Source organism: Actinia tenebrosa, unplaced genomic scaffold (assembly GCF_029948245.1).
Source record: "Actinia tenebrosa isolate PJP-AT-01 unplaced genomic scaffold, QUT_ActTen_1.0 PGA_scaffold17__23_contigs__length_9995812, whole genome shotgun sequence".
NCBI classification, from domain to species: domain Eukaryota; kingdom Metazoa; phylum Cnidaria; class Anthozoa; order Actiniaria; family Actiniidae; genus Actinia; species Actinia tenebrosa.
This window is the reverse complement of record NW_028292577.1, coordinates 7,610,470-7,637,530: the sequence shown is the minus strand read 5'-3', so window position 1 is coordinate 7,637,530 and position 27,061 is coordinate 7,610,470. Positions and strand designations below refer to the sequence as shown.

The window sequence follows — 27,061 nt, the reverse complement described above, 5'->3', positions numbered from 1 at the left end:
CCTGCGCGATTTGTTCATTTTTTAAAAATATCTTAAATATCTTATTCCCAATTTTATTTTTTCCCACGAAATACATTATGTTTCTCATAACCTCGCGATTAGCTAACGTCGGCGCTTTTCGGACCTTTGATTGGTTCAGAAAGGGAAGCCATGAAAGAGAAAGACAGAGAAAACACAAAGGAAAAGACGCTTACGTGGGTAACACGAGATGAACAGGCCAATTCAAGAGCAGATTTCGATTGAAACAACATTTAGTCTGTATTTACAATAGACCCAAGAACAGTCGGGTAGAGTTTTCAAAACGGAATGGTTCTTCAATAGAATACAAATTCTGCCGGTCTTACATGTCAAGACGACCAAATCTTTTGGATACTGATAACAATAAACATTTCTTTCCTCTTGATATGCGTTTCGAATTTTTAGTAGGCTAAAAATACCACCGCCGGCTGCCAGATAACTAGTAGAAATTGATTGAAGACTTCGATGTTTTCATTTCCTGACTTTAACTACAAAATAAACGATTTTGTTACCATAAAAGGAATGTCACAAAATGGAGAAAAACCAAGGAAAAGTCGGTAAATTGGTTGCGAACTGACCGCCATTTTGTATTTGTCACGTGACCAGTCTGAAGTTGGATACTGGAAACACGTGACGAACTCGACATCGAGTTCAAACACCGTTTCCTTAAACGTGATTATTAAAATGCCAAATCTTTCTGATTCTTTTTGAACATGCACGCGTGTGTTTGATTGACAGCCACGAATACTCGATAACGCATGCGCAGTGTTTGATAAATGCCCTATTGGCCAATCTCGTACCCAGAGCCAGGTTTCTTCTGGCCTACGGCGAAGAACGAGGGCTCTGGCATAATCCATTTTTTGACACCAGGATTTCCTGTACTTCAAGTATAAGATCGCATACGTTAAAAGACTTGCTAAAAATAAAAAATAAAATTGTTCGCGATTTCTAATTTTTATTTTGATCGGAAGTAAACACAGAACTGAAAGTATGATTTTCATTGATTATATTTCACTTCCGGAAAACTGCGCATGAGCTAAAAATGAATTATGCCAGAGCCCTCGTTTTTCGCCGCAGGCCAGAAGAAACGCAGGCTCTGGGTACGAGATTGCTTATTGGTTACCTATCATGAGAATCAAGCTGTAACTTTTACAACTTTTGGGAGCGTCCGTTTAAAACAAAGTAAAAAGTCAGTTCCTTTCAAACAAAATTTTCCTTACCGTACATACAATAGACCCTTTCCGAGTTCCAAATTACCGCTGTGTTTCTTGATTACAGACTCATTTGCTCAGGCTAAGCCTCGATTTTGTGAAGAAAATTTCCCTTTTCCAGTCAAGGTCCATCAAGTCTCAAAGTGTTCGTATTGTTGAACTTGTGCGTTCTTTACTTTACTGTTGGTATTTGCCAGTAATTAGACACTGATTCGAGGCTTAGCCTGAGCAAATGAGTCTGTAATCAAGAAACACAGCGGTAATTTGGAACTCGAAAAGGGTCTATTCATTAAACATTAAAACCTTTGAAAAGCCTATCAATCACGGACCGGTCACATGATCATTCCGCCATGTTTGAACACCCAATATGGCGGCACGATCGTGTGACATCCATCTCGGGGAAGAACCAGTGTTGACAGGCTTGTTTTTTAATCTCAAAGATTCTTTACGTGAGTTGTAACTATTCAATAGCTTTGGTTTTTTTTGCGTTTTCTTTGTCATCGTCTTCCTTGAGTTCCTCGCTTTCTGGTACTTTAGGCAGCGATGTCTTCCAACTGTGTGGACAATAACGAATCTCTGGACACGAGATTGATCTAGGACGAATTTTAGGTTTCACCACCTCGAGTCTCCTTTTCGCCTCGGGTGAGTACGACACTCGTTGGGGTTGCCTTGGTTGCAAATGGTCATGAGCGTCGACTGTTTCGAACCTTGATAAATGAGCAGAAAAGGCGGGAAAGTTGTCCTCTTGGCCTCCAGCGGCGCCTTTGCGCACAGGCCTTGGGGATTTGACTCCGTTCACGCGCTGAGCAGCGTGGACGTGCTCGGCAATCTTGAGTTGTAGGTTGTGTATAACTCCCTCCACGCGAGTTCTCTCCTTCAGGTGTCTTTCCGATAATTGTGCAAGCTTTAAATCTTTTAGAAAGGACATCATTTCTGAAAGAAGGAAAGTAAGAAAGAAAGAAAACATTTAAAACATATACTTCATCTAGTGCCATTTGTACCACAGCGCAGTTGAGACGCCATGTTGTCTTGAAACTACATTTCTCGTGCGCGAGAATTCGCTCAAATTGACATCTCAAATTACATAAATGATTTTGACTCTTTTTTTCACTTCCAATATCTCTCCGAAATGCATCAAGTCTTGCCTCATTCAAAACTGAACTTAAAACTTATCTCTTCAAATTAGCATATTCTTTGTAAATTATTTTATTTTGTCGTTGTCTTTGTCGTTTGTTTACTAGCGCTTAGAACAGATTTGTATTTGCGCTTTATAAATAAATATTATTATTATTATTTTATCCTGCGCAATTGTCCGAGTTTTCAAGATTTGTCAGAGGAAAACCTAGTTGTTGGAGGTGCATCATTCACTTATGTGAAGTATAATGCCTTCTCCTCTTAGCCAATCAAAAAGCATCGCGACACTTAAATGGATTTCCAAGCCACAGAGCCGACCAATCAATACTCACTCTTATCAGCCAATTAAAAAACGATTAAATGATAAATATTATCCAATTTAATGCCGGGAAGCCACTTGAGTGTCGCAGTACATGAAGGTTCCTAGTCACGCGAGATTTTTAGGTAGGAGTAAAATTCATTTCATAAATTATCCGGGATTTACAAAGGAATTCAAAATATATATTATTACTCAAACAAAAAGTTTCCCGTTAAAATGTACAGTCAAATGTTTGTCATGCAATGCAGCTAAAAAAACGTGACAGGTCGAGGTCAGACCTAAAAGGTCCAAAAACAATAGAGTATGTTAAAAATTTGTTACGCAAATTTGTTTCGCAATAGATATAGGTTTTCCGAATTTGTAACTCAAGAGAATCATATTAAAGTCAACGTCCACCTTCCTTGCCGTTTTTCATTAGTCTTCCTGCCTTCTTAATAACAACTATTGAGTTTATCCCTCCATTCAACCCGAATTAGTGTTGTTTTTTTTAAATTATCACCATTTCTTCAGCTAATTGTTTTTATTTTTTGGTAAGTAGAAGTGAAAAATTAGGGTTTTGAAGGAAAAGAAATCGAATGAACACTGAAAGATTAAACTAGCTACAATAATAAACTGAAACCACAAAGCAATAAAGGTGAAATAGTAGAAGCAAAATAATTTCAAGTACATGGAAATGAGCTTGGATGAAGTTCATTACATATATAATCCATCTCTGCAATTGGGGAGCATTTTCTTTGACTTCAAAGGGGTCAACTAATTCAAAGTCGATCCGGTCCTAAAAATAAACTTCTGAAATGTTTTGCTTTCGGTTTGATGAACTGGTATTTTCCTGCTCATTGCCGGAAATACACTTCGTCTTGCCATTTGATTATTAATCTCTTCAAATGCACCCAAAATATTTCCCAAAATAATAACTAAAGAGAAATTTTTGAGTTTCAAAATAATATCAGAATATTAGTAGTTAAAGCAGTTATATTTCATATGATCGCGATAAAAGTAAGGAATTAATAAATTACTAGTTAAAGTTGCTTTTTAAAATCGTATGTTTGGATTTCTCCAGGTATTTTAGGGAACCAGAAAATCATTAACACAAATTCGTTGTTTGGAGGAAACTGAGCTTAGAAAACGGTAGGAAGCGGAGTTAATGATTTTAATATCCTAAAGGTCTTTTTTTAGAATACTCGAGCAAACATGAAGCCTTACATAACCTGCAATACTCATTACCGTCTTTACAAAAATGCCAAGTTACGTTTCTGGGTCTTTTGGATTTTCCACAGAACTAAAATGCTTCAATATTTTTTGTACAATGCTAAAGAGATTGTTTTCTGATAAGGAAAGAATAAATATAGCTATCCAAGAAGAAAATTAAGCAAGATATTCATACGTGACAGGAAAAGACTGGTTCTCGCTGAAGTCCTCAATGCCGAAAGATAGCAAACTATTCATTTTTTTTTGAGGGGGTTATACCTTGACTTCCATAAAGATATAACACCGACTACCTACTGACAAAAAAATGAAAACGCTAGAGAAAACACAATAAGTTTGATTCCATGTGTTTGTACTAAGTGATTTTCGATTAGCCATTCAATTCTTCTCCAGCACTTATGAATAAAGATCAACAAAAAAATATCGATGTTGAATCAGAGCAAATTTATCGGGAACCATTGTTTTCCCCCGATATTTTTAGCGAATTATTTTAGTATCTTGTTGCTATATTTTAAAAACACCTTTTTTTTCTACCAAGATTGGAAGCTTTGTCTTAGCTTTCGAGGAAATTTGTTTTAATGCAAATACTATTTTTGCTTATGATATTTATGTATATGAAGCATTGTTTTTCTCTTTTACTAACAGTTTTCAGGGTGATTTTTCCACTGTTTTCGTTTGTAAACCTTGATTGATCCCGTAAATAGTTATTTAAGACTTTAAAAGGAGTAACAAATACCTCAACTCACCTTTTAAAGCCGAAAAAATATCGTCATAAAACTTGTCCTCTGACATTGGCGTCTGGCCTGGTATAGTTACCGTCAAACTCATCTTGGAAGATCGTCTCTACTCACTAAATAACAGTACTAAACTCGTATGGATTTTCCTCTAAAATGCTCTCGCTACCTGATGTCTATATTATCAGCATAGCAACAAAACCAAGGCTTTCAATCTTCGTTTGTCGATGTCGAGTCGAGGCGGTTCTCTTGTCAAATGCTTCGCTTCTTCGCGAAGATTTATGCACAAAACAGTTGTGGTTATGGTTGAGTCCAGTAAGAATTAGCTCCAGGGGTTCTGTTTCCAGGAAAGACGAGTCTCTTTACAATCCACACTATCCTTCGTAAATGATACCCTAATAGTACTCTCTTCTTCCTTACCATTAAGTATTCCCTAAGACCTTGAAATTACAACAGATCAGACATTGAATTACGGCAAACCTCCCACGCTTACAGCTCACACAACAGCACGATGAAATGACAGCCTCGGTACTGAGCGAGTTCAATGTCAGACCAAAGGTTGTGTGACTAAAAACATTAAGATTAAGCTTTGTTTTGGGTTGGAATTGAATATTCATCAACCAAATCTATGCGAAGATCTCTCTACGCCTTAGTTTATCATTAATACTCTTTACGTAACAGTAAGCATCCTCTAGGACTCCGCACGTCTGCTGCATGATATTATGTCATACTTGCTTTGTTTACCTGTTCTTATTTATAAGTAATTGTCATTTTAAACTACAGACAAGCTGTCAACGTACTAAATAATGAAGAAGAATAAAAAATAATTACAAAACTGATGGGCAGTGCTGCTAAACAATTAATCGAAAAAAGAAGACAGGGCCGATAAAAATATTGCTCTGTCTGGCTTGCTGTCGTAGTAACCTAGAAATGCAACTAGATGTAAATAGGAGCATCACTGGACTACTCAAGCATCTTACTGCAGAAAAGTAGAATCATGATCTTGTCACACAGTCAAGGTTAGAGGTTGTGAAGCTTTGGAGCTATTAATTACGACTCGAAATTAATTGAAAAAAAAAATTTAATCACGCACTCTCTTTGTCTTTCAATTTCTTAATTTTCGAGCTAGTGTTCCCGTTTCTCCTGTTTTCACAGGAACATTCCTGTTTCGCGTGAAATAAGAACAACTTTGCAGACTCAAAACTGCATTAGTAATTTCTTGCTACGAAGCGTATGATACCTCCCCGATTGCTAGACATTAAAAAAAAATTTAAACCACGCTAAAAAACATTTATTAGGTCATATCTCTAGGAGGTCTCGTATTGATAACGCGACTTTGATTATGCAGTTCATTTTAATTAATGATGCAGTGAATCTTCAGTTTCACATTTTATTCCAATTTTTAATATATTGATATCCTGCTCAAAACTACCTCGGGGTTGATCAAACTCAGGGCACGGCTAACTCGAAGATAAAGTGGAATTCAGCAGTGCTAGGTGTTGTGGAGGGAGAAAGACCGGGAAAAAACCCTCAAAGAAAAGGAGAGATGTGAAGAAAACAACGATTACTGTATCAGTTTGGAGTCAAAAAAAACGTATTTTCCATGTGAAGTGATATGGCTTTTGCACTGTTCATTTGCATCATAATATTATGTTAGCCGATTGAAGACATGATAGTGAAAAGAGTTCGGAATTCTGTTATCGTGTTTTGAATAAACATTTCTAAGTGAAGTTTCTTATTTATCATCTAAGTATTTCCCGTTCACTTGTATTTCGGGAGATGTGGGGGTGTTTCATAGTGTTGTTATGGCGCTGTGCCGTTATGTTTTGCTACATATGTTGTGTGGTAAGTTCCGTTTTTAGTCGATTGTTGTTCTGTGTGGTGATATGTTGTCGTTTTGTACTTTTTTGTGCAGTTCTGTGCCGTTATGTTTAGGAGGTGTTCTGTTCGTTCTGTTTTTGTTAGTTGTCGTTCTGCATAGTTATTGTCGTTTATTGTGGTTTATTCTGTTCTGCCCCCCCCCCCCCCCCCCCAGTATTTTGTGTTGTTGTATTTCGAGGTGTTGTGTTGTACGTTCTGCATTAGTTAGTTGTTGCCTGTACAGTTGTTTTATGTTGTGCTGGGTTCTTTTGTGTTGTGCTTTTCCCCTAGACTGTTAACAGCCCCTCTTTTTCTGGAAAAGTGGGGCTGTTAACAGTCTATTTTTCCCCCAGTGTTATTTCGTATGGTGTTTGCGTTGACACGAGTTGCTGCATACTAGACGAGTTGCTGCATACTAGACGAGTTGCTGCATGTTAGAAGAGTTACTGTATGATTGACGAGTTGCTGCATGTTAGAAAAGTTGCTGTATGATTGACGAGTTGTTGAATGTATGTTAGAAAAGTTGCTGCATTTTTGCTACAAAAAAAAAAAAAAAAAAACCAACACTGAAGTGCTGCTGCAAATAAGAAACGAGTTGCTGCAAGTTAGACGAGTTGGGGTGCATGAACTGGATCTTATATGCAGAAACTCGTCTAACATGCAGCATGTCCTTCATGGGCCACCGCTACGTTGATGTGGTGTGGCAATTGATTGACGTGATGTGACAGAAGGTATTTTCCCTTCTATTATATTCTGACGTTACATAACGTGATGTTATGCACACTGCTCTTGTGTGAGCCACTGTGAAACATTATTTCTTCTCGTCTTGCGAATCTCCAGCAAGCGCACAGCTGTAAGCTAGCACGTGCTCGCAATACGAGAGATTTTAATCTTAACGTGTCAAAATACTTTATAAACACAGAGATGTTTATATCACTTAGTGTCGCTGATGTATCACTAGACAAGTGCTTATTTCCTCATAAATACGTTTGTTTGCCAGACGCTAAATGAAGTCGTTCAACAAGTACATTAATTTCCTCATCTTTAGGATGTCGTAGTCATTGAAAAGTCAAAATCAGTAATGAGACAAAACGAAAAGATTGAGTTACTGTTTTTTGTCGTTTGTTTGATATTTTTCAATATTGTTTCTGGTTTTAGTTTATGCGCATTTGATCATATACATATGTTAAAATTGCCCTTTCCATAACCACCAATTTTGTCCACTTATTTCTTTTGGAACACTAAAAAAATCAGTCAATCCTAACGATGATAGTCACTACATCAGCCTTTTTCTGTATTGCACCTACAATCACGTCTAGCCACTTTACTGATGGGTCTTTGTGCCTTCTTACGTCAACAGGATTTAGGTAAGTAGTATTGAATACTGGTGCTTGCGTCAGTGATATTTAAGTCTTAATTTCACTGCAAGCTTTTGCGTCAGGTAAAGTGAACAATTGTTCTTTTAAAAGTTGTTTATCTTTACGTCAACAGGATTTACCGAAGCAAGGCCGGATATTCTGTTAATTATGTCTCTAAACTAATGAAGTAATATTATGAACCCATCCTAATCAACTAAGTCCAACTGAAATAATCATGACAGTATTCACCCTTTGTCACCTGGTTTTTGATGCCCTTTTCTAAAGCATCTCTTATGATAGATTAAGTTTTGTCTGATCAGAGTTTGGAAGTCTAACCCTTTTTCCTGAAATGATATATGGCGATTGATTGCGGAAAAAGAATTGATGAAAAATCGATTGGAAAACCCTTACAAAAAATGATTTGATCAAACAAACGCTTTGTTTTCCAAGAGTATCTGCTCAGACTAATTGCAAAAGCAAGTAGTCAGTCAAATCTAAAGTCAATATTTAGTTTCTTTGGTTCATTATAGACGTAATTCATAATCGTTCTGTAGTATTAAAAACATATTCGCAAGGATGTTTTGAAGTATGAAGTTTTGGAAGTTCATTTATAATTAAGCTTATGACTAAATAAGGTTGTCCTAAATTTTATTCGTTTCGTTAACAAAACAAAAAACAAAAACAAAAACAAAAAAGTGTTTCAATCGCATTATGGTGAAACAAGTCGGTGTTTTGGCAAATTGAATGAGTCAAAACTACTTCAAATGCATGAGTGCTATTGCTGACCAAAACCGCAACCACCCCCCCCCCCCCCAAAAGATATTAAATACTTGATTTATATCCTTCGAGTAAGCTCAACAGACTCTTTAACCGGAGAATAGGTTACCGAAGAACTACTGCTTTTTTGATTTCCTATTAAAACATCGGCGAGGATCACAAGGACCGCGGGCTCAGTAAACTAGAATTTGACGAATGGGAGACTGGGTGCTAGTCTGCGCCTTCGAGACTTACACTGACAAATCACGAGTAAAAAGAACAAATTTCGATACATTTCTGTAATTTTCAAATTGAAAAAAAAAAAAGACATAAAAAAAGGAACAAAAGCTTGAGTAGGTATAATTTTAAGGTCACCCATCCCGGTTCTAACCCTGCTCAAACGGGCTTGACTCAGTATTTTGAATGCACAAGCTTTTATCCACTGGACTACGATTCCAGGTGAATCAGCATAACAATAGCTGTAAAAACAATGCACCGAATAGACTAGACCTTTTTAACATTATCTTTTCAACCGATTCCGTGCGTTGCAGAGATGCAAGGGGTCAGCCGATATGGTCTGGGGGCCGGCTGGTCTCTCCCCTGATGCTCCGGCTAGAACATTTTCTTGCGTAATTCGTACACCCAAGGGCAGAAGGATTTAATCGCCGTCAGGTCCGAAGTCCATACGACGCCTCAGCTCTGCGGATGTCTCGGGGGTATGGCAAAGTAGAATCGATTTTTTGATTTTTATGTTGGTGTACCAAGCCAGCAAGTAAAGATTTTTTTTTTTGACTAAATTTGCTTTTCTTTTCTTTTTTTTTTTTTTTTTTTTTTTTTTTTTTTTGTCTGCGTTTTGTTTTTTCGGGTCTTCGATTTGTTCATTGATATTTTTCTAAATCAGCAAAAGCGGACTACTTGTATCACTATAGGAAATCGCACGATGTTCTCGTACAATTCGGAATTTATAGGTACGAGTGATGTTTTGAAAGTTTTCATTATTGGACGAGCCTTTTAGGCGAGTCCAAATTGAGAACTTACAAAACATCACGAGTATCTATAAATTCCGAATTGTACGAGAACATTGTGCGATTTTTTGTTTATAATACACTCAACAAAATTGAGCAATTTAATTGGGACTCTAAGGAGTACAATTTGGGATTTAATTGTACTACTCCTGTCCAATCAGAATCGAGTAACTTTGTTGAGTATATAGACCAAATTCAAAACTCGCACCGATGTGAGGCTTAAGTTGTGAACAAAGGAATCTGGCGTGATTCGTGACTTTTGAATCACGCCAGATTACTTTGAGTCACGCCAGATCCCTTTGTCCACAACTTAAGCCTCACATCGGTGCGAGTTTTGAATTTGGTCTATGACTTAATTTTTCCGTTCTTCATACATTCAGCATAGATAACATTCGTTCTTTCCAACAACCGCAGACCTGCAAGTAACTCTGGCTTCATAGGTATGAGCAAGACTGCCGCTCACTCAAAAGGCAACTACTTAAAAATACCTTTAAAAGCCATAAGTAGTAGAGAACTAGATAATGCGCACATCAAACTGTCTACAATAACAACTACTCGGGCTTAAGCTTGATAAATCCGTCTTTAAATAGCCAGAACAGTCGGTTGACATATATTGGCCTTGGTTTGTGATATTCCACCCACATTGTGTACACCAGTGTTAGTCGTGTTACACCGCTGCGAGAGAATATTAAGTAATATTCTCTTGACTGCAGTTACCTTCTTGTCACTCAAACGGTGGCTTCGAGATTCTACATCACTTTAAGCTTCCACGACGAAGAATTTTAGTCAATTTCCGAACTGGAAATCATAAATAGACTACGTTCGATAATTTAAAATTTAGCCTTGATTGCGAGGCCTTTGTCGTATGGTACTTCATGTGTGGTATAAACACGTGAATCACCAAATGCATTTATTGGTAGGAATAAATTAATGTACCACATACGACGCTCCTAATATAATAATAAAATATTGATAAAAATAATTGTCACTTCACCACTCGACGCTACAACCCAATCTACAGCAATATATCTACTGATATTTTTGAGGTTTAATGTCATTTGGAACATTTATTCCACAGAGCCACGGTATCGTGCTAGAATTTTAATATCTCGAAAGTGCCTTATTTGTGATAATCTTCAACTCTTCGTCTTCCTCACCACACCTCCACGCAACATTAAACCCCTTCTTGTTCGGTTTTCTTTCGCACTCTTTTCGTTTTTCGCAAACAAAGGCAGACAGGCTGCTGATGACTTGGATATACTCCGGGTTGGGCTTCCTGTGGTCTTGTTTGGCAGTCGAAACGTGAGGGACTGAGGCAGACCTCTGACGAGGGTGAGGAGGGATCTTTACCGCGCTATTGTACGCCTGTCGTAAACGTTCAAACCGTTTTCCATTGCACAAGCTCATCTCTGTTTCCTCAAACGTCTCCTCCTCGTCTTGAGATTCTTTCTCATCCTTTAAAGAACTATTTGACAAAGCTACTCCCAATTCGCCGCCATCTTGGCTGTCCGCTGTGGAAGTACTTACGTAATTCCTCCCAGACAACGACAGCAAAGGCTCCTGGGATGTCATGGGTGGGAAAGACCATGATCTTAGTCGTCTTGGACGTTTCTGTTGGAGTGTTTCAGTAACATTGGTTGTCAATTGTGGTGGAGGAGAAATCTTTCGTACGGTTGATATTTTTTTCTCGAGATTTAGTCTTCTTTTTTCATATTCTGCACTCAACGATGCGCCAGCTAAGTCACTCAAAAAACGTTCTACTTCTGGAAAATGAAAAAAAAAAAAATTAACGAATCAGTAACTGAAATAATTAATTAGTAAATTCCTAAGTAAACTTTAATCAAAATTTTTAATCAAAATTAGTAAGATATCCTACGACTCCATACGGCTACATCTTAAGTACAGTATATCATGTTAATATATGGTAGAACTTCCTAAGCCTACCCGCCTCCAATGGAGAGTTTGCATTGATACCTCTCATTAAGCTGCCAACCTCTATTCAGTGGACACCTATAAAGCGGCTGACCTCTATTTAACGGGAAAAAAATTATGTCTCAAATGATTTAATTTACGCTATACTAGTTTAAACCTCTATTATGCGTCCACTTGAAAATTTATCGAAAATAAGCATTTAAAATAATCTCGTTTCTTTAGAGTGACCATGCCCAGCAGTGTTAATGACGTCACTGACTGTATCCCAATGGCGTCAGTTCATGTTATGCCATCAGTTATCTGACCTCTAAGTGTGTATATTTAGTAACCACACACCCATTACCCCAGCCAAAATAGCCGAGCATAAAAAAAGATGGTCGAGTAACAGATATCGACCGCAGCACAAACGGAGGTCGGACACTCCCAGGCTTTGAAAATGGGAGTCCAAAAATAAAATTCCAGGCTTAAAATAACCGGGAAAGCCGCTCAATCAGATGCTCTTGGCTGTTTATTTAGCTCGGTATGATTGATGATATAAAGATATAGCGGGGTCGCTTTATGTGCGTTAGAAGACAGACAGAGTTTTAGTCTTGATCGATAAGCGGACTTACCCTCAGAACTAATGCAAAGTTACAATCTATTGCTCAATCTGATTGGATGTGGGAAACGTTGGCTTGTGATTGACTCGTAAAATGTAACAGCAGACCAAAAGGAACGCGAGCTCTTAGGTGAGGACTGTTCGGGTTCGAAGTTCAAAAAACCGTGTTTTTGCAACTTTTCTGCTATGAAAACGCTACAAAAGTTGCGTGAAAAGACGCCTTTCTGAGAGAGCAGATTTTGTTCGCTGTTTTGCCCTGGGGGAGGAAGGGTCGTCTCAGCGACTGATGAACACACTTAGATGATGATTGAGTTACATAATAAAGACCAGGGATATTGGTCGCAACACTTAGTCGTCGTAAAGCTATTAATTTCCAGCAAGTGATTTATTTTTGTCCCATGAGATGATGGAGTGTGTTGTCCCTGCGGGTCACCAAAATCTGACCGGAAGTATGATGAAGACTCATAGTCGCCACTTAAAATTTTTGTTTTATCGATCAGTCGATTGATGACCGTCTTTAAGGTATTCGGCTCATTAGAGCACGTACACTATTCGTTTAAGCACGCTCCAAGGCAAATCAAAAATCTATTAGAACTTCTAAACGACTTTCTTGATTTCACATTCCAGTAATTATAACACTGTTATCATTTATAGACCTCTTTAAGATTGTCAAACAGAAAAAAGGGGTTTAATTTCTTCCGACACTGAACTATATTATCCTAGCCCTCAGGAAAAGATAGCAGACTTTAGTATTGGAAGAAAATATATTACTGACGAAAAATTTAATTTTTCATCCGAACCGGTTTCTATAGTAGCAAGATTGAACTTGGTGTAACTATGGCAACATTTTGCTTAGATAAAAGGGCCGGATGACCTGTGTGAGGCATTGATGTGAGGAATGGATAGCTTAGAGCGACTCTCTAAGGCGTTCGATATATTTTATTGAATAAGTGATTTACGATTTTCAGTATTCCCTTCAGAGAAAAATCCAAAAAAATATTTATCTACTTTGCTTCGCGAGGATTTTCTCCGGGGTTTCTGGTTATCCTCCCCCCTCAAAATCAATATTCTTTAATTTTTAATTATTGATTTCATCGGATAAGTTTCAATGCATTTACAATTTCAATCACTCTTATGTGACTTTAATTTATTTATAAATATCATTATTAATTTGTATTTATTAATCATATTATTATGATATTATTTTTATATGATTATTAATATTATATAAATCATTTTCAATTATTAACTGTTTATATTATTATCATTATGATTTTTATAATCTATATATATTCTATATAATCATCATCGTCATCGTCATAAATATCGTTATTGATTTGTATTTATTCATATCATTATGATGATATTATTTTTATATAATTATTAATCAATATAAATTATTTTCAATTATTGACTGTTTATATTATTATCCTTATTATAATTTTTATAATTTATATAAAGTTTATATCATTATCATCATCATCATCATTATTATTATACTATTTTATATATTAATATTTTTTATCTGAACAAAACATTTTAAATGTTTATCAGTTCTAAGCCCGGATTATCCACTGCGGTTAGATTACATATCATATTTTATTACCGATTTTTTATATTGGTTTGCTCGAAAATTGTGAAGGAAACACAATCAGTGGTTATCGAGCAGATCAATGTAAAAACAAAATTGGTATTGGTATTGGTATTAGGTATTAATGGGAAAGATATATTAATACATTGAAATCATAAAGGCAAGGGACAACGGAAAGAGGTTTAACGAATTTGAAAAAGGAATTAAAAGCATCCAAGAGATAAAAGTGGATGAAAGTAGGATGAAAAGTATAGCTATATAGAAAGATAAAATTTAAGATAAATTTTAAGTAAGTATTAAAGGAAGGAAGGAAGGAAGGAAGGAAGGAAGGAAGGAAGGAAGGAAGGAAGGAAGGAAGGAAGGAAGGAAGGAAAAGAGACAGAGAGAGATAGAGACCGAGAGACAGAACCGTCAACGTTATAGGATATATCGATATAGTTGGGTCAGATCTCATGCCAAACCGCATAACTATAAACCTAAAAGTCGATTAAGATACTTCGCCATCCACTACTTTTCGCATGTTGACAACAAAGAATAGGAAGCGTTGGTCAGTCAGGAAGACTCGAGCCGAGACTTCCAGTCGCAAATCCAGGAAATGTTTTAGAGGGGACGAAACTACTAGAAAACTAATATATAGCTCGTTTCCTGTAGTTTTGGCCTTCCGAAGGGGATCCATGGGGGGATAGCCATACAATGCACCTCCTGCATCTGATACCCCCCTTTAATTTAAAACAGTATGTTTGGAAACTCCAGTGCGTTTGTTAATAAAGAAAGTCGGAAAGACCATGTGGCGTCTTGTCAGCTTCAAAACAACATAGAAATACTTAATGAAATCTCAAACTGTTCGTATTTTGCAATTTTTCTATTCATAACGACTGCAGTTTGAGTACTTCTCATCGATGAATCCAAAAATAGAAAACGGGAAAAAAAATGGGTGGGGGAAAGGGAAAAGGTGAATTAAAAATATCGCTAAAGGTAACGTTAATAGATAAAACCCGACAGTTTTCCATTAAGACACTTCAAACTTCCATCAACATTTTAAATTAACGCTTGCAGCAAAGTGCCGTTAGTCCAACGATCTCCATCAATTCAAGAATTCCTTTCATGAAACTCGATGCTCTGTGGTTAGCTCAGACGACTATTCCCCAAGAAATCCGGCCGAGCCTCCTTTGGCGACCTTTCTAATGAACCCTGGTTGAGGCTCACATTTAAATCAAAACGTAATTTTTAAAAATCTTGGTTGGGTCAAGATATGATTGATGTGGGATTGGAGATATGCTCTCTCAGAAAGAAAATATTTTTTAATCTGCATGTGGAACGATAATATAGAATTGGGAATTCCATGGCATTTTGACGAGTACAAAAAGATCTAGTATACGTATATAGTGAATTCGAAATGTAGCCCTTAAGCGTAATTTAATAAAATGCTAAATGAAAGTTGGCAATAATTATAGCTTTCGCTTTAAATGATTCATTTAGTGACATTTTCAAAAATGCAGTATATTTTTCTACTTATTTCTGTCGAGTGTTTTCCTGTGTTCCTGCATAATTTTTGGGGGAAAAAACACTAATAAAAACAAAATTGGTAATAAAAATATACATACCAGAGAAGACAACTGCAACGTAAAACGGCTCCCACTCCGACTTCATCTGTCTCGTATTCTTCTGTATTAATAAACTGTGAACAATTAAGTTGACAGCTTTCTCATGAACTGACCCTAGCAGTTGTATTTATCTCGTTTCAGACAAATTCTCCAATATTTTAAAAGGATTTGAACCAAAAAAAATATTGTATTCGTATACTTCACTGATAATCCAAAATTTAGCTTCAGTTGCTCTTCAAAGCCTCTTCAACGCCTAACTCTCTCTACAATATTCTTTTGACTTCGGTGTCACTCATAGCTTTCAGATAAATATAATGCCGCCTTTTTGCAAAGTGGTTTCTGAAGCCTAACGTCACCGTGGTCTTGTTCGTGACTCTATTGTTTTGGGTCTGGAATGCTCCCGAACTCTCCCGATATTTCAGTGGTGAGTCTAACGCTTTATACCACTCAGGGGAATTTGTTTTAGGGCTGTAAATTTTCTAAGCCGTCTCTTGCGATAGGAGCCCAAGATAAGTGTTCTTGCGATTTTGAGTGAGATTTTTATCGCGAAACTACAAAAGGAAATGAAATTATCCGTCGTCGAAGCGACGCGTGCCAGTTGGATTGAATTGGCCTCTAAAATAATGCAACTTTGAAAATGTTTTTGTAGATATCGTATAGGAAACTATCAATATTGCCTTAACAACTACGAAAATGTCAAAACACGCTCTACAGGAACTATAGCATTACTTTTGTTTTTATTCAGTCGAAGGACGAGAATCACTATTTTATTACAAAAAAAAAAAAAAGCAATTTATGGTACGATGTGATTGGTCAATCTAATGAGAACTGTGATTAGTTGGATCCCATGTACATTCTTTGTGACGTCATCTAAGCTGTCAAAAACCGTATGAGAGCGAAAGAAAATGTTATAATAAATGTCCCATTATATATAGATTCTTTTGTGAAGAATTCTTTGTATAGCAGTACATCACTTCGCGTCTGTATCTAGAGTAGATTTTGAAGATAGTATTTATGACGCTTATGTGCGCGAAATCTCAAGAGACGAGGAAATGGAAATCAACAATATTCATCAATATAGGAGCAATATTGGAAGTGCCTGGTCTTACTGTTGAACAAATTCATAATTAATTTTGGGATCGTGGTCAGAATTTCCCAATATTGATTAATATAGATGTCATATTGGAAGTGGTCTTCTGTTAAAAAGATCAGTTTACAAATTTCCGGATCACTCAAAACGAATGCGGTTTTTTCACAACCCATTTAAAGGTATAAAGGAGATCAGGATTCTACTGAGCCTATCCAAGTAACTATAATACTATGATAGTCCTTCGTTGAGCAGTTTGGGAAACACGCATGTCATTTTGAGCACGACCGCCGATCATTAGTTTGTGACTGCAGCTTAGCAACAATCAGGGAACTGGTAACCAGCTGATATGGGAAGAAATGCCGGATTAGCCAATCAGACTGCGAATCAAGTTTTTAATAAAAACATTAAAAAAACATAACAATAAAGAAGCAATCTCATGCGCAGCAATGAGTAGGAAAAAACTATTTTAATAAATAATATAAAATTTGCGTAAAATTATAAGGCTTTAAAATGTTTCTATTTAAAGAATAGTTCCAGATGAGAATAAGAATTTTCAATAGTCAGGTTATTGTTCATGGTTTTGGTTTAATATATAGAATGAAACCTTAAACGCTCTCGCAGAAGCGAGACTTTTTTCACTTTATAAACTGATAATGCTTGCTTTTATCCACATAAATATAAATATTGAATTCCGTAAAAACTGTCCTAATTTTATAGCGTGCGCCGTCTCTGGCTTGACAAAAAGCGTTTTCACGGCCTTTTTTTTCTCTTCAAATAATGTGCTTGAAAAATAATCTTTAGTCAGTGCGCGCGCACTTTCGACCAAGAGTCCTGTCAATCTTACTGCGCATGCTCATTGATTAATTATTACGATTATCTACAATAGCAAAATTTCATAAGATGTACATGAGTGTCTTGAATACACCGTGGTTGATCTCCATACGTATCTACACGACTTATTGCTCCTTTGATGCTGGGGACTCCACCTTTAAGTTGAACACTTGCCTCATAAAAGCCATCATTCGGTGATGTGAGGAATTGAATTTGATAAAGAGTATCTTTGATTAAGTTGTTTTCATCCTTTTGACCAAGAACTACTCCACATGAATCGCACTTTCGGTTAGCAAGAGAATTCTTAAATCGTTGGACTTTTTTATTTGGCAATTCCATTTGAGCTGTTTTGATCTCCTTTAAAGAAAGCCTGTGGCAAACTCTTTTCGGCTTTTTTCTCTCCTCTAGTAAGCTGTTTATAAAATTCACTACATAGTTCACAACTTGTTTTACTATTGAGCTATCCACAGGGACTCTTTCTAGGTTCAAACACGGGCACCAGTGTTCTTCAACTCCAGCACTAGCGCATGTACGATTTTGTGGGTCCATTGGTATAAAAAGGCTTTGTCCAAATCTTAGATCTCTTGGAGGAACGGGATATGAAATAACGTGTCGCAAAGTGGCATATATGTCAAAGGGTGTGGTCAATAGCTTAGCATTTCGTTGCACGTTCTCGTACAGTTGTGGATACTTTTTAGGAAACCACGAGGGAAAAGTGATTGACATGTGTGGCAGTCGTTCCTCTAGTTTTCCCTGTAGAGTTTTTCTCATGCTTCCATAACGAACACCATGATCTCCAAATATGAAAACAATACTTTCATCTAAATATGATTCTTTATCCATCGTTTTCAGCAGATCAGTAAGATCTTGATCTGCGTATTTCAAAGCATTCATGTTTCCATGGCTCAGGTCAGAAAACAGCAGAAAGGCAAATTTAGGGTTGTTAGGATAACTGCGGAACAGGCTCAAAGAATACTTCATTGTTACTTTATGGATGGGCTGGTTGGTGGAGCAGTAATCCTTGCGGGCATGCTTATCAGCCTCCAGCCAGAAAGGCCTTCCATAGTGATCAGTCGGTGGATTTCGAAAACCCTTCAATCGAAGATTAAATGTTCCCAGACCCGGTGAGTCTTCCGAGTACATTGTAACATACCCACGATTTTTATAATCGTTGAAAATCCATCGCCACCTGTCAACTGGCCTGGCTTTAAACATAGAACGTCTTGCTTCAGGCTGTTCTTCCTCGGGGATTCCAGTGAGCATTGCACATAACTGGGCAGTTGTTCCATCACCAACAATGGTCTCTCCTAGAAAGACACCACAGCATTAACAATAGTGGGCCAACTGACTGTTTTCTCGATTGAATCCACACTTCATTCACTCGAGTATTGCTACTCATTGTCAACCACTAATTATCGAGAAAAAAATATATGTTGGATGAGACGTAAACAAAGAATCTTATTCTCAAAGGAATGACACGTGGTGGAAAATGAGAAAACAATGAGGCGTAAAAACCAAAGCTAATGGATTACTTCCTCATCCTTTATAATGATACTCCATGTTTACTGGAAAAAAACCATGTTTACAAAAGCTTGTCACAAGGTTGCTTTGTGTCACCAGCCAATCGAATAATAGCTGTCAAATGAAGTATAGCTAATTCAGGGACCGCGGAGACGGAGACCATACATAGTCTTAAATTTTCCAATCTTAGCCCCTACTTTTAGTCCCTTATATTTCCCCATCTTGGCCCTCCTCCAACCACTTGTTAGGATGGTCCGCGGTCCTTGGCTATTAACATCCACTGATAGGATAAAAAGTTAGATTAAAGATGGTTATCGATCAAATAGTGCAGTTATTACCTTCCAGGAAGACGGTTGGCCTTGTCTTCAAGTAACTTCTCGTGATGGGCATTTGTCTGACGAAATTCGCTGCTGACGTCGAGTCAAACATTATCATAGCAACATTTACTGGGATCCCTGCAGGTTGGACTTTTCGTTGTAGAACCTCTTGTTTTGGTGCAGTTTGCATATGGACTTCTGTTATCGAATCTTTGCCTTCGGGTCTTGTGATATCAACACGAACAAAATCTGCATTCACTGTTGCATTTCCTTCAAAAGGTTCACCTGAATCAAATCGAATTGAACGAAAGTGGCAATTAGTGATGATGATGATAACGACGATGGTGATGATAACGATGATGATGGTATGATGATGACGATGATGATGGGGATGATGATCATAGTGATGATGATGATGGTGATGATAACGATGATGATGGTATGATGATGACGATGATGATGGGGATGATGATCATAGTGATGATAATAATGATGGTGATGATAAAAATGATGGCGATGATGATAGTGATGATGATGATGACAATGATGATGACTACAATGATGATGATAAAAATGATTGTGACGATGATGATGATGATGAAAGAAAATTTCAATTTAAACAAGCTTGAACTATACCTTTTACTTTGTAAAAATAAAAGTTATGCGTGCAATTTTTTCCAGCTTCAAGGAAGTCGTTATTTTCAGGCGATTCGTTTCTTGGTTGTAAGCAGAGTTGACTTTTGGCGACTCGGACTTTGCCATTCAAATCCTTAAACTTTGATGAGCATTTGGGTTCAAAAGTAACATGGTTGCTAGCATTTGCTAAAGAAAGAAATAGCGCTGTTATACTAATCAGCATAACTGGAGCACTATCAGTTATTAGTAATTTTTTTTGAGCAAATCTCAGTGTGTGAATTGAAAGAGGCGAAAGAGGGAGAGGAGTAGAAGGAGAAAAAAAGGTGAAGAAAGATGGGGTACGAGATGGAGAGGGAGAAGAAGGAGGAGGACAAGGATAAGGATGAAGACAAGAAGGACAAGGATGAGGACAAGAACAAAGACGAGGACAAGAAGGAATAGGATGAGGACAAGAAGGACAAGAACAAAGACGAGGACAAAAAGGATGAGGATGAGGACAAGAAGGACGAGGACGAGGACGAGGACAAGAAGGAAGAGCACGAGGACAAGAACCCAACGGTTACTCACCTGTATTCACATGTAGACAAAGTCCACTAGGAACATGCCTAAGGACCCCAGATGACGTCATCTTGAAGTGTAAACGGCTAAGACCACAGTCAGAATGAAGGACTGCTCTTTCACCATCACTAGGTATGTCTTGACCTCCCAATGGGTGTAGACATTTTTCACTCTCTTTGTGCATTATACAGCCAGTATCCCCTGCAAAACAGTATTCAGTCATGATTTCAAATAACTCGTATACAAAAGCGACTGCTTCACTTATTTTTGAGAAGGGGGTTCGGTTATAAAGGAATCAAGAGTGGAGTGGCAGGGTGTCGCCTTTTACCTCTAGGATCTCGTGTTCGATTCCTGGACACACCCTGTCGGAGGTTGTTATCTCTCCCTTGATCGAGGGTTTTCTCCGGGTTTAAAAATGAAGTGAAATGGCAGGGAAACGACGAATACCTGTCGAGTTTACATCTTTCGTTTGCGTCAAGTAAAAAAACCAGTAACACATTGTCCCACTTCAACAAAGACAGTTTTTGACGAAAACGTTTTTAAGTTTTCTTGAATTTCACACATGTAATCAATGGGACATTAGAAAATCTGCGTTTTTGCTGAAACAATTACCCCCCCCCCCCCCCCCGGGACAAAAACCTAGATTGAATTGCCAGCAAGAAAGACTGCAGCCGTGTATCTGTAACTAATTAAAACCTTAGCCTGTAATGCGATACACCAAACGGACAGATAGACAAGATGTCGTTTAGTGTAACCGTATAGCCACGTATTTTTAATGTAAATACTGGTTATGAATTAGCAAAACCACGAGAAATAAATGCCCCAAAATACGCTTTATAGTGGTATTTTCCATTAAGTAATACAATATAAGTCTACCAATAATTATCAGAAAACTAACCTGGCCTTATGGGATAGAGATTTGACGGTTCCTCGACCTTGTAGATGTTTTCGATTTCAACAGGGTCTGAAAGCTTCACGCCGAAATCATGCATCTCGGGTCGACTAATGATTCGGTATTTTACTGAAACTACGTCCTCTCCCTTTACGTGAAGAATACTCTTCTCAAAACTCGAATGTAGTTTTCCACAATCAAGAGGATCAAGCTCTTGAATAAGGGATTTTAAACTAGGGTGGAATGGATCAAGACTCGGTAGTCTACACGCGCTCAATTGAACAATAGTTGAGTCGTTTAGTGTTGTTGTCATAATAAGCTGGCGCCGTATTTTTCCTGCGTAAAGGTCCACGGGTTCTTCTGTGGCAATCCAAATAGGTTCATTACTCACAGAATAGAATGAATTTCCTTTAAATCTATCAGAATGTTTGTTAATATATAAAACCCACGACAACATCATGGCGAGTCCTGTCACAGCAAAAACAAAGCGACGACGACGACGAAACCTCATCTTCTTGGGCGCCAAAGATGCATGAAAATCACAGAGACGTCCGAAGACTAACGAGTGATGATTTGGTATTTTAGATTATAAATGCTTCAGTCCATCTCACTAGACTCCGCATTCTGGTTTGCTATTGATCAAACTGCCTGCAAATACATCCTTCGTACACAACCGGGGTTACGCGTGACACGTGATTCGGGCTCAAATATAAGTGCGTGATACGTGAAAATAGCAAAATGTAGAGCGTGATTCGTGGTGATCAGACGAGTGATTTCTTCTAGGCTTGAAATGTGCGGCGTAATGCGTGGTTGTTTTATTCGATTTCGTGAAAAGTTAAAATTCAATTTAAAATCGTAAATCATTAGTTCAACTCAAAACGCGCGAATTAAAAATATTGACTGCGACCCCCCTCCCCACCGTAACTGTCAAGTTTACGGGGGGAGGGGAGGAAAGAGGAGACAATTGTCCCAAAGGATTCGCAGGATTTTCTTAAAAAAATTACCAATTTTTTTGCAAAGGACCTTTATCATGTGGCAGCCATGTTGACTCGAACTGGAACAATAGATTTCCCCGGTATGGCCTCGCATTCTCTATATACACAGGCAACCCAAACAAGGTTGCTGCATCAAGAGGTTAGAGACTGATGTGAATGTTTTGTTTACAAAACACACATGCTCTGACTGTGCACTACTGCAAGGGGCAAGTTTATTGTCAACAATGCACTGCCTCAGTGATAAAATGACAATAAAAGCGCATAACCGACAATTTAAATCATGTGAAAACCCCCCCGGGTCCGCGGCCCTGCATTGCCATTGTCATTGTCATCGTCATTATCATTATCATTATCACATTGTTGTTGTCATTGTTACATTGTCATTGTCATAATTATTATAGTTGTTATACTGTAATTCGTTATTGCAGGATGAATGTTAGGTCAAGTTTGATTTTGAACAAACACTCACGTCAACATTTCTAATATTCGTTTGTTTGACATGGTTTTCCAACAGCATAACATATGCACACTTTTTTTTACACCTTTTATAACGCCTTCTCGTCAAATTATTGGAAATGTTGGGTCAAATTTAGGGTCAAATATTGTCAGGGCTAGCTTTAATATGGGGCTTATGACAGATATTATACTGTAAAATTCAATGGCTGACGAAGGAATTCTACCCGAAAAATTGCTCAGCCGCTTCTCAACCATTGCTCGGGCCTTCTTTAGATAAATTCAGGGTCAGGTTATAGGGTAAGGTGCACGTATCGGGTCGTCACAAGCATGTATTGATAAACTACAATAGAACGTTTAACTAAACCGAAATTTTTCGTACCTTCTTAACTTCATATCTTGTCATGCCAAGCACTACCAAGCACTCCAAAGTTTAGTCAGCCGGTAAAAGCCGCTAGTTATGCTTATTAGCTTCATAGAAACTTCAATTGAAGTAATGAGGATAAAGATGCAATAAATGAGCTAAATTCTTCGTCATGCATTTGCAATTTTGTGTGGAAAACAGCCTTACTTTTCCATATTCGTATCTAGACTAAACTTCAACAAAAATGGCGGCAATATCACCGCTGGCTAATACTACAAAACTGTAAACGACAAAGCAGCCACAACTCGCCACGACGAAACAGCGAAGAAAAGTGCCGACGGCCTCCGAGGAGCTTCCGAGGGCCTCCAAGGGCCTAATACTACTCTTGTCAGAAGACCGAGGCAATTGTGATTTTTTTATCGCCTTCATAGCGTCTGTTATGCTAACTACAAGTGTATTTCAAATCGACAGTATGATGCTAAATCTGTGTACTCACTGGGACAAGTTTTTTTAGACGACGTGACCGAAGTGCAGTCAACTTTTAAGGTATCAGGGTACCCCTAGCGACCAGTGTGCATTCAACTCTTAATAGCACAAAACCTTTTAATCGAAACCTCAACAAAGTATACATTTTCTGAAAGCTGAATAAATGTAGAAACTGTGCATTGAAATTCCTCTTCGTTCGCTCTTGCTTGACCACTTCCTGAAATACTCGGAGCATCTGGAATCAAAGTTTAAGTTCTTTTCACAATTCTATTCACACTTATATATTTCTATTTCAGTTAGCTCACTTTCTGGTATCTCCTCTTGAAAGTTTACGATAAGCTCACTTTGGAAGGCCAAGAGTTTTTCTGTGCCAAAATGAGACTGTAGAATCCAAAATTCATCTACCTTAAGTTTCCGGCGCAATCTTTCGCCCTCTACCCGGCTGCTGTCCTCTGCAAGGGACACAAGTGACTCCAGATAAAAAATCATTCTTCGCGCGAAGGTTTTTTCCTCGACGTCTAATGACTCTGTTTGAGGCAAGGGAAGAGTATAAATTACTACTAATAAAGCATGATACAATAAAGGTTTCCTTAAGTGATTACCTTTCTTCACTGTCATCTTCGCTGTCTTGAGCAGTCTCTTCTGACGCCACATTTGGTGGATCGCTGATTTCCTGTAAAAGAAACTTTTTTTAAATTCATGTTGTGCAATAAATCTCAATAAAGCAGCTAACATTTACGTACTCTCGATTCGTGGAAAAAGCCGATTTCTCAGCGCGCTTTCCTTCGTGGCTTTCTTGGAACTCACAGGACACTAAGATGACAATGAAACACTCCCTCCGCAGGGACATGAAGAATTGCCGCATCTTGGAAATTTGGTCGGAAAATCCGCATCTCCAGGTAGAATAGTAAGTGAGTTCGTTTTTCCATCAAAACAATGCAAAGTGGAACTGGCTATGTCTTACGCCATATTTAAGGTGGCATACAAACAACTTTCTACAAATATATTGAAAGAATAACAAAGAAGATGTATGAAAAAATAATAACAGAAATTGTCGAACGTGAACTAAACGTGATTTTGACTATTCTTTTGGGTTTGGGGAAAAACCGGCGGGGTGTCGGATTCTTCCTCAAAAGAACGCCTGCTCTGCAGGCTAATATCTAAGGTCCCGTCCACACTATGCCGGATAAATTTGAATCCGCAACTTTCACACCGAAACGGAAAAAAATGTTTTCCGCCCACACATGAAAACGGAGAAAATGTTTCGCGTCCACACTAGTCCGATCAGAGGCGGCAAAAACGCTTCATTGCACATCTGAGCAAGCGCATCGAAGCTGAAATTGAGCCCGCGGTGAATTTGTAGCCTTCCCGCCATGTTCTCATGACAATCATGACGTCATCGTATTCGAAAAGTTCCGGATACGAAATGTTCTCCGTCCACACTATAAATACGGCTAGCAGGCGTTTTCAAATTGTTCCACTCTGGAGACCGTATTCGAAAAGTTCCGTTTTCGGTGAAGAATTGTTCCGGATTCGCCCGGACTAGTGTGGACGGTAGGCCTAACCGGATAAATAAAAATTCGGATTCAAATTTATCCGGCACAGTGTGGACGGGGCCTTAGGTTTTACTTACTTAATTTTATCTTATCAGTAGGTGTAGATCTATGTGTGAGGAAAACGATCACGAAACAAAATGATACGCTAATATATATAACATTAAATATAAAATTACTATAGCGTTAGAACGGGACAAGAAAATCTGAAAAGGTGATTGAGGAACCAGGGAACCCTCACAACTTATTTCTACAAACATGCATGCATTACTAAAGTTTCAGCGGAGCGCTCTGTTTATTTCTTAATGCAGAGAATGTAGTTTTCATATATGTCATTATTTCATAAATTCAATTCTTTAACTTGTTAATATAACTGTCGGTCACAGCTATTGCAGGACGTTGGTCCGGCTTCAACCAGACCAACTTTCGAGGAAAAAAATATAAGAAAAAGTATATAGTACGTATTAACACATATCATATCTTATTAAACTGTTTCGCTAGAAGCAAATTTTGTTGAATTTTTATTGGATTTGGCGATTCTATCCCCCACATAAACAAGCAGTGACGTCATAGTGAAATAGGGCAATTGCTCTTATTACGTATACAATATAGATTGATACATTTTCCAATTAAAAAATAAATCCCAAACAACAAGAATAAAACGCATTCCTCAATTATACTCATAGCGTAGTTTTAATTAGTTACTCATCAAACAACCTACCCTTAACTGATATTAGGATGTCGATGATAGAAATACAATGAAATTATGTAAGCAAGTTGAATTTAGTTGAATAGTTGGCGAAAAAAAACAAAACTGGCGGGAAAATTACAAATAATTCATGGAATAAGGGTAAAACTTTAAGAATATAGATTCATCGGGTATTAAAAACCCGACGACACTGCAAGCGAAAAATCTTTCGACGTTAACTGTTATATATTTTTCACTAGAGCAGTTTTCGTATGACTGTGAAAAGCTCAGTGCCGTAAGCGTGCCGTGCAGTGATCGTGATGCTTTCTAGAATTTTAATTGGCTGATTTTTTTCATGTGCAATATGATTGGTCTAAAAGTGCCGTGATCTTGTCGTGACCGTGTCCGCAACGTGTTTATACCGTGTTTCGGGTATTTGATTGTATGGAGAGTAAATTCTCGTGCAATGTGACTTGTCTAGCGTATCCCTTGCCGTGTCACGACCGTGTTCGTGCCGTGAGCTTTTCACAGTCATACGCAAACTGCACTATGAGAATTCGCCCACAAAGCCCTAGGCACGAATGGAATAAGACTCGAGGCTTCGTGAGCGACTAGCTTCAATAGTTCTTATGTGACAATGGTCATTCATCGCTACGGGGTGGGGGAGTGGGAGTTTTTTCCCTTACTTCTCGTTTCCCACAAATGAGCTAAGATGTAAAGTCCAGAGAGAACGGGATAACTTATATAAGGAGCAGGGTGACAAAATGCATGCCACGAGAACCCGAGACTCATGCAAATAAACGTTGATGTGAAGAATCTCGTTTTTTGGGCTTTTCGTGCTCAAATTCCATAGTGAGAATAGCGAACTTAGTTGACTGTAATGCGATTAGCATGACGTCCTAGATATCACGCACGGAACTGGCATTTGACAGCCGAAAAAAAAAAATTGAACTAATTAGAAACATGGACAAATACAGTCTCGAGCTGGTGGCCACTGCGGAACTCCGATTTCATCAAGCCGAATGGCGAGACCGACGCTATGACCACAATAAGTGCTACACCAACGATACACCTACACAATAAGTGCAAGTAAGAGTTTCGCTTTTTAATGTTCTCCAGCATTGTTCGTCTTCCAACGATTTTTTGAAGTCATGTGAGAACATTTTTGAAGTGTTCCCTGAAAACTTTGACTTTGGCCCAAACATTTGTAATTATATAATAGATAGCTAGCTGACTAGCTTGGTGTAGCCCGTACAGGTCATAATTCCAGTCAACTTACTGCACCTCAACTACTAAACTATATACTATCGTATATTCTAACGTATTAAGTT

The 27,061-nt window shown here is 37.9% G+C and overlaps 3 protein-coding genes across 7 annotated transcripts in view; all 3 read right to left on the bottom strand.

The window, feature by feature from the left end:
* Positions 1–221: 221 nt before the first annotated feature.
* LOC116299310 (uncharacterized) lies at positions 222–5,314 on the bottom strand. The gene is made up of 2 exons (XM_031707948.2): positions 4,635–5,314; positions 222–2,162 (listed from the first exon to the last, which is right to left on the bottom strand). Exons 1-2 carry the CDS (start codon positions 4,714–4,716, stop codon positions 1,690–1,692), a joined length of 555 nt encoding a protein of 184 aa, XP_031563808.1. The 5' UTR covers positions 4,717–5,314; the 3' UTR covers positions 222–1,689.
* A 4,868-nt stretch (positions 5,315–10,182) lies between these two features.
* The window catches only part of LOC116299307 (uncharacterized), a 36,784-nt gene continuing 19,905 nt past the window's right edge, over positions 10,183–27,061 (bottom strand). For 2 of the 5 annotated variants that reach the window (XM_089031822.1, XM_089031821.1), the window contains exons 2-3: positions 15,347–15,420; positions 10,183–11,384 (exon numbers count right to left, since the gene is read on the bottom strand). In XM_089031822.1, coding sequence (XP_088887948.1) covers positions 10,723–11,384; positions 15,347–15,392 — 708 coding nt within the window. In that variant the 5' untranslated portion in view covers positions 15,393–15,420 and the 3' untranslated portion in view covers positions 10,183–10,722. Of the gene's footprint in view, positions 11,385–11,565; positions 11,700–15,346; positions 15,421–15,545; positions 15,978–27,061 lie in introns of those variants that run through there. The other 3 variants (XM_031707942.2, XM_031707943.2, XM_031707944.2) reach the window with 3 other exon arrangements.
* Positions 16,930–21,910, bottom strand: LOC116299293 (uncharacterized). The gene is made up of 5 exons (XM_089031998.1): positions 21,198–21,910; positions 20,309–20,500; positions 19,742–19,927; positions 19,127–19,390; positions 16,930–18,574 (listed from the first exon to the last, which is right to left on the bottom strand). The coding sequence occupies exons 1-5, from the start codon at positions 21,700–21,702 to the stop codon at positions 17,310–17,312; spliced, it is 2,412 nt and encodes an 803-aa protein (XP_088888124.1). The 5' UTR covers positions 21,703–21,910; the 3' UTR covers positions 16,930–17,309.

What these genes read in the sequence shown, in the direction of transcription:
- LOC116299310 (XM_031707948.2), bottom strand. Translation starts at nt 4,716, where the DNA reads ATGAGTTTGACGGTAACTATACCAGGCCAGACGCCAATGTCAGAGGAC. An exon ending in TATTTTTTCGGCTTTAAAAG is followed by an intron (nt 2,163 to 4,634) that starts GTGAGTTGAGGT and finishes TCCTTCTTTCAG; the next exon opens with AAATGATGTCCTTTCTAAAA.
- LOC116299293 (XM_089031998.1), bottom strand. Translation starts at nt 21,702, where the DNA reads ATGAGGTTTCGTCGTCGTCGTCGCTTTGTTTTTGCTGTGACAGGACTC. An exon ending in TTGTCTACATGTGAATACAG is followed by an intron (nt 19,928 to 20,308) that starts GTGAGTAACCGT and finishes TTCTTTCTTTAG; the next exon opens with CAAATGCTAGCAACCATGTT. An exon ending in TTATTTTTACAAAGTAAAAG is followed by an intron (nt 19,391 to 19,741) that starts GTATAGTTCAAG and finishes GATTTGATTCAG; the next exon opens with GTGAACCTTTTGAAGGAAAT.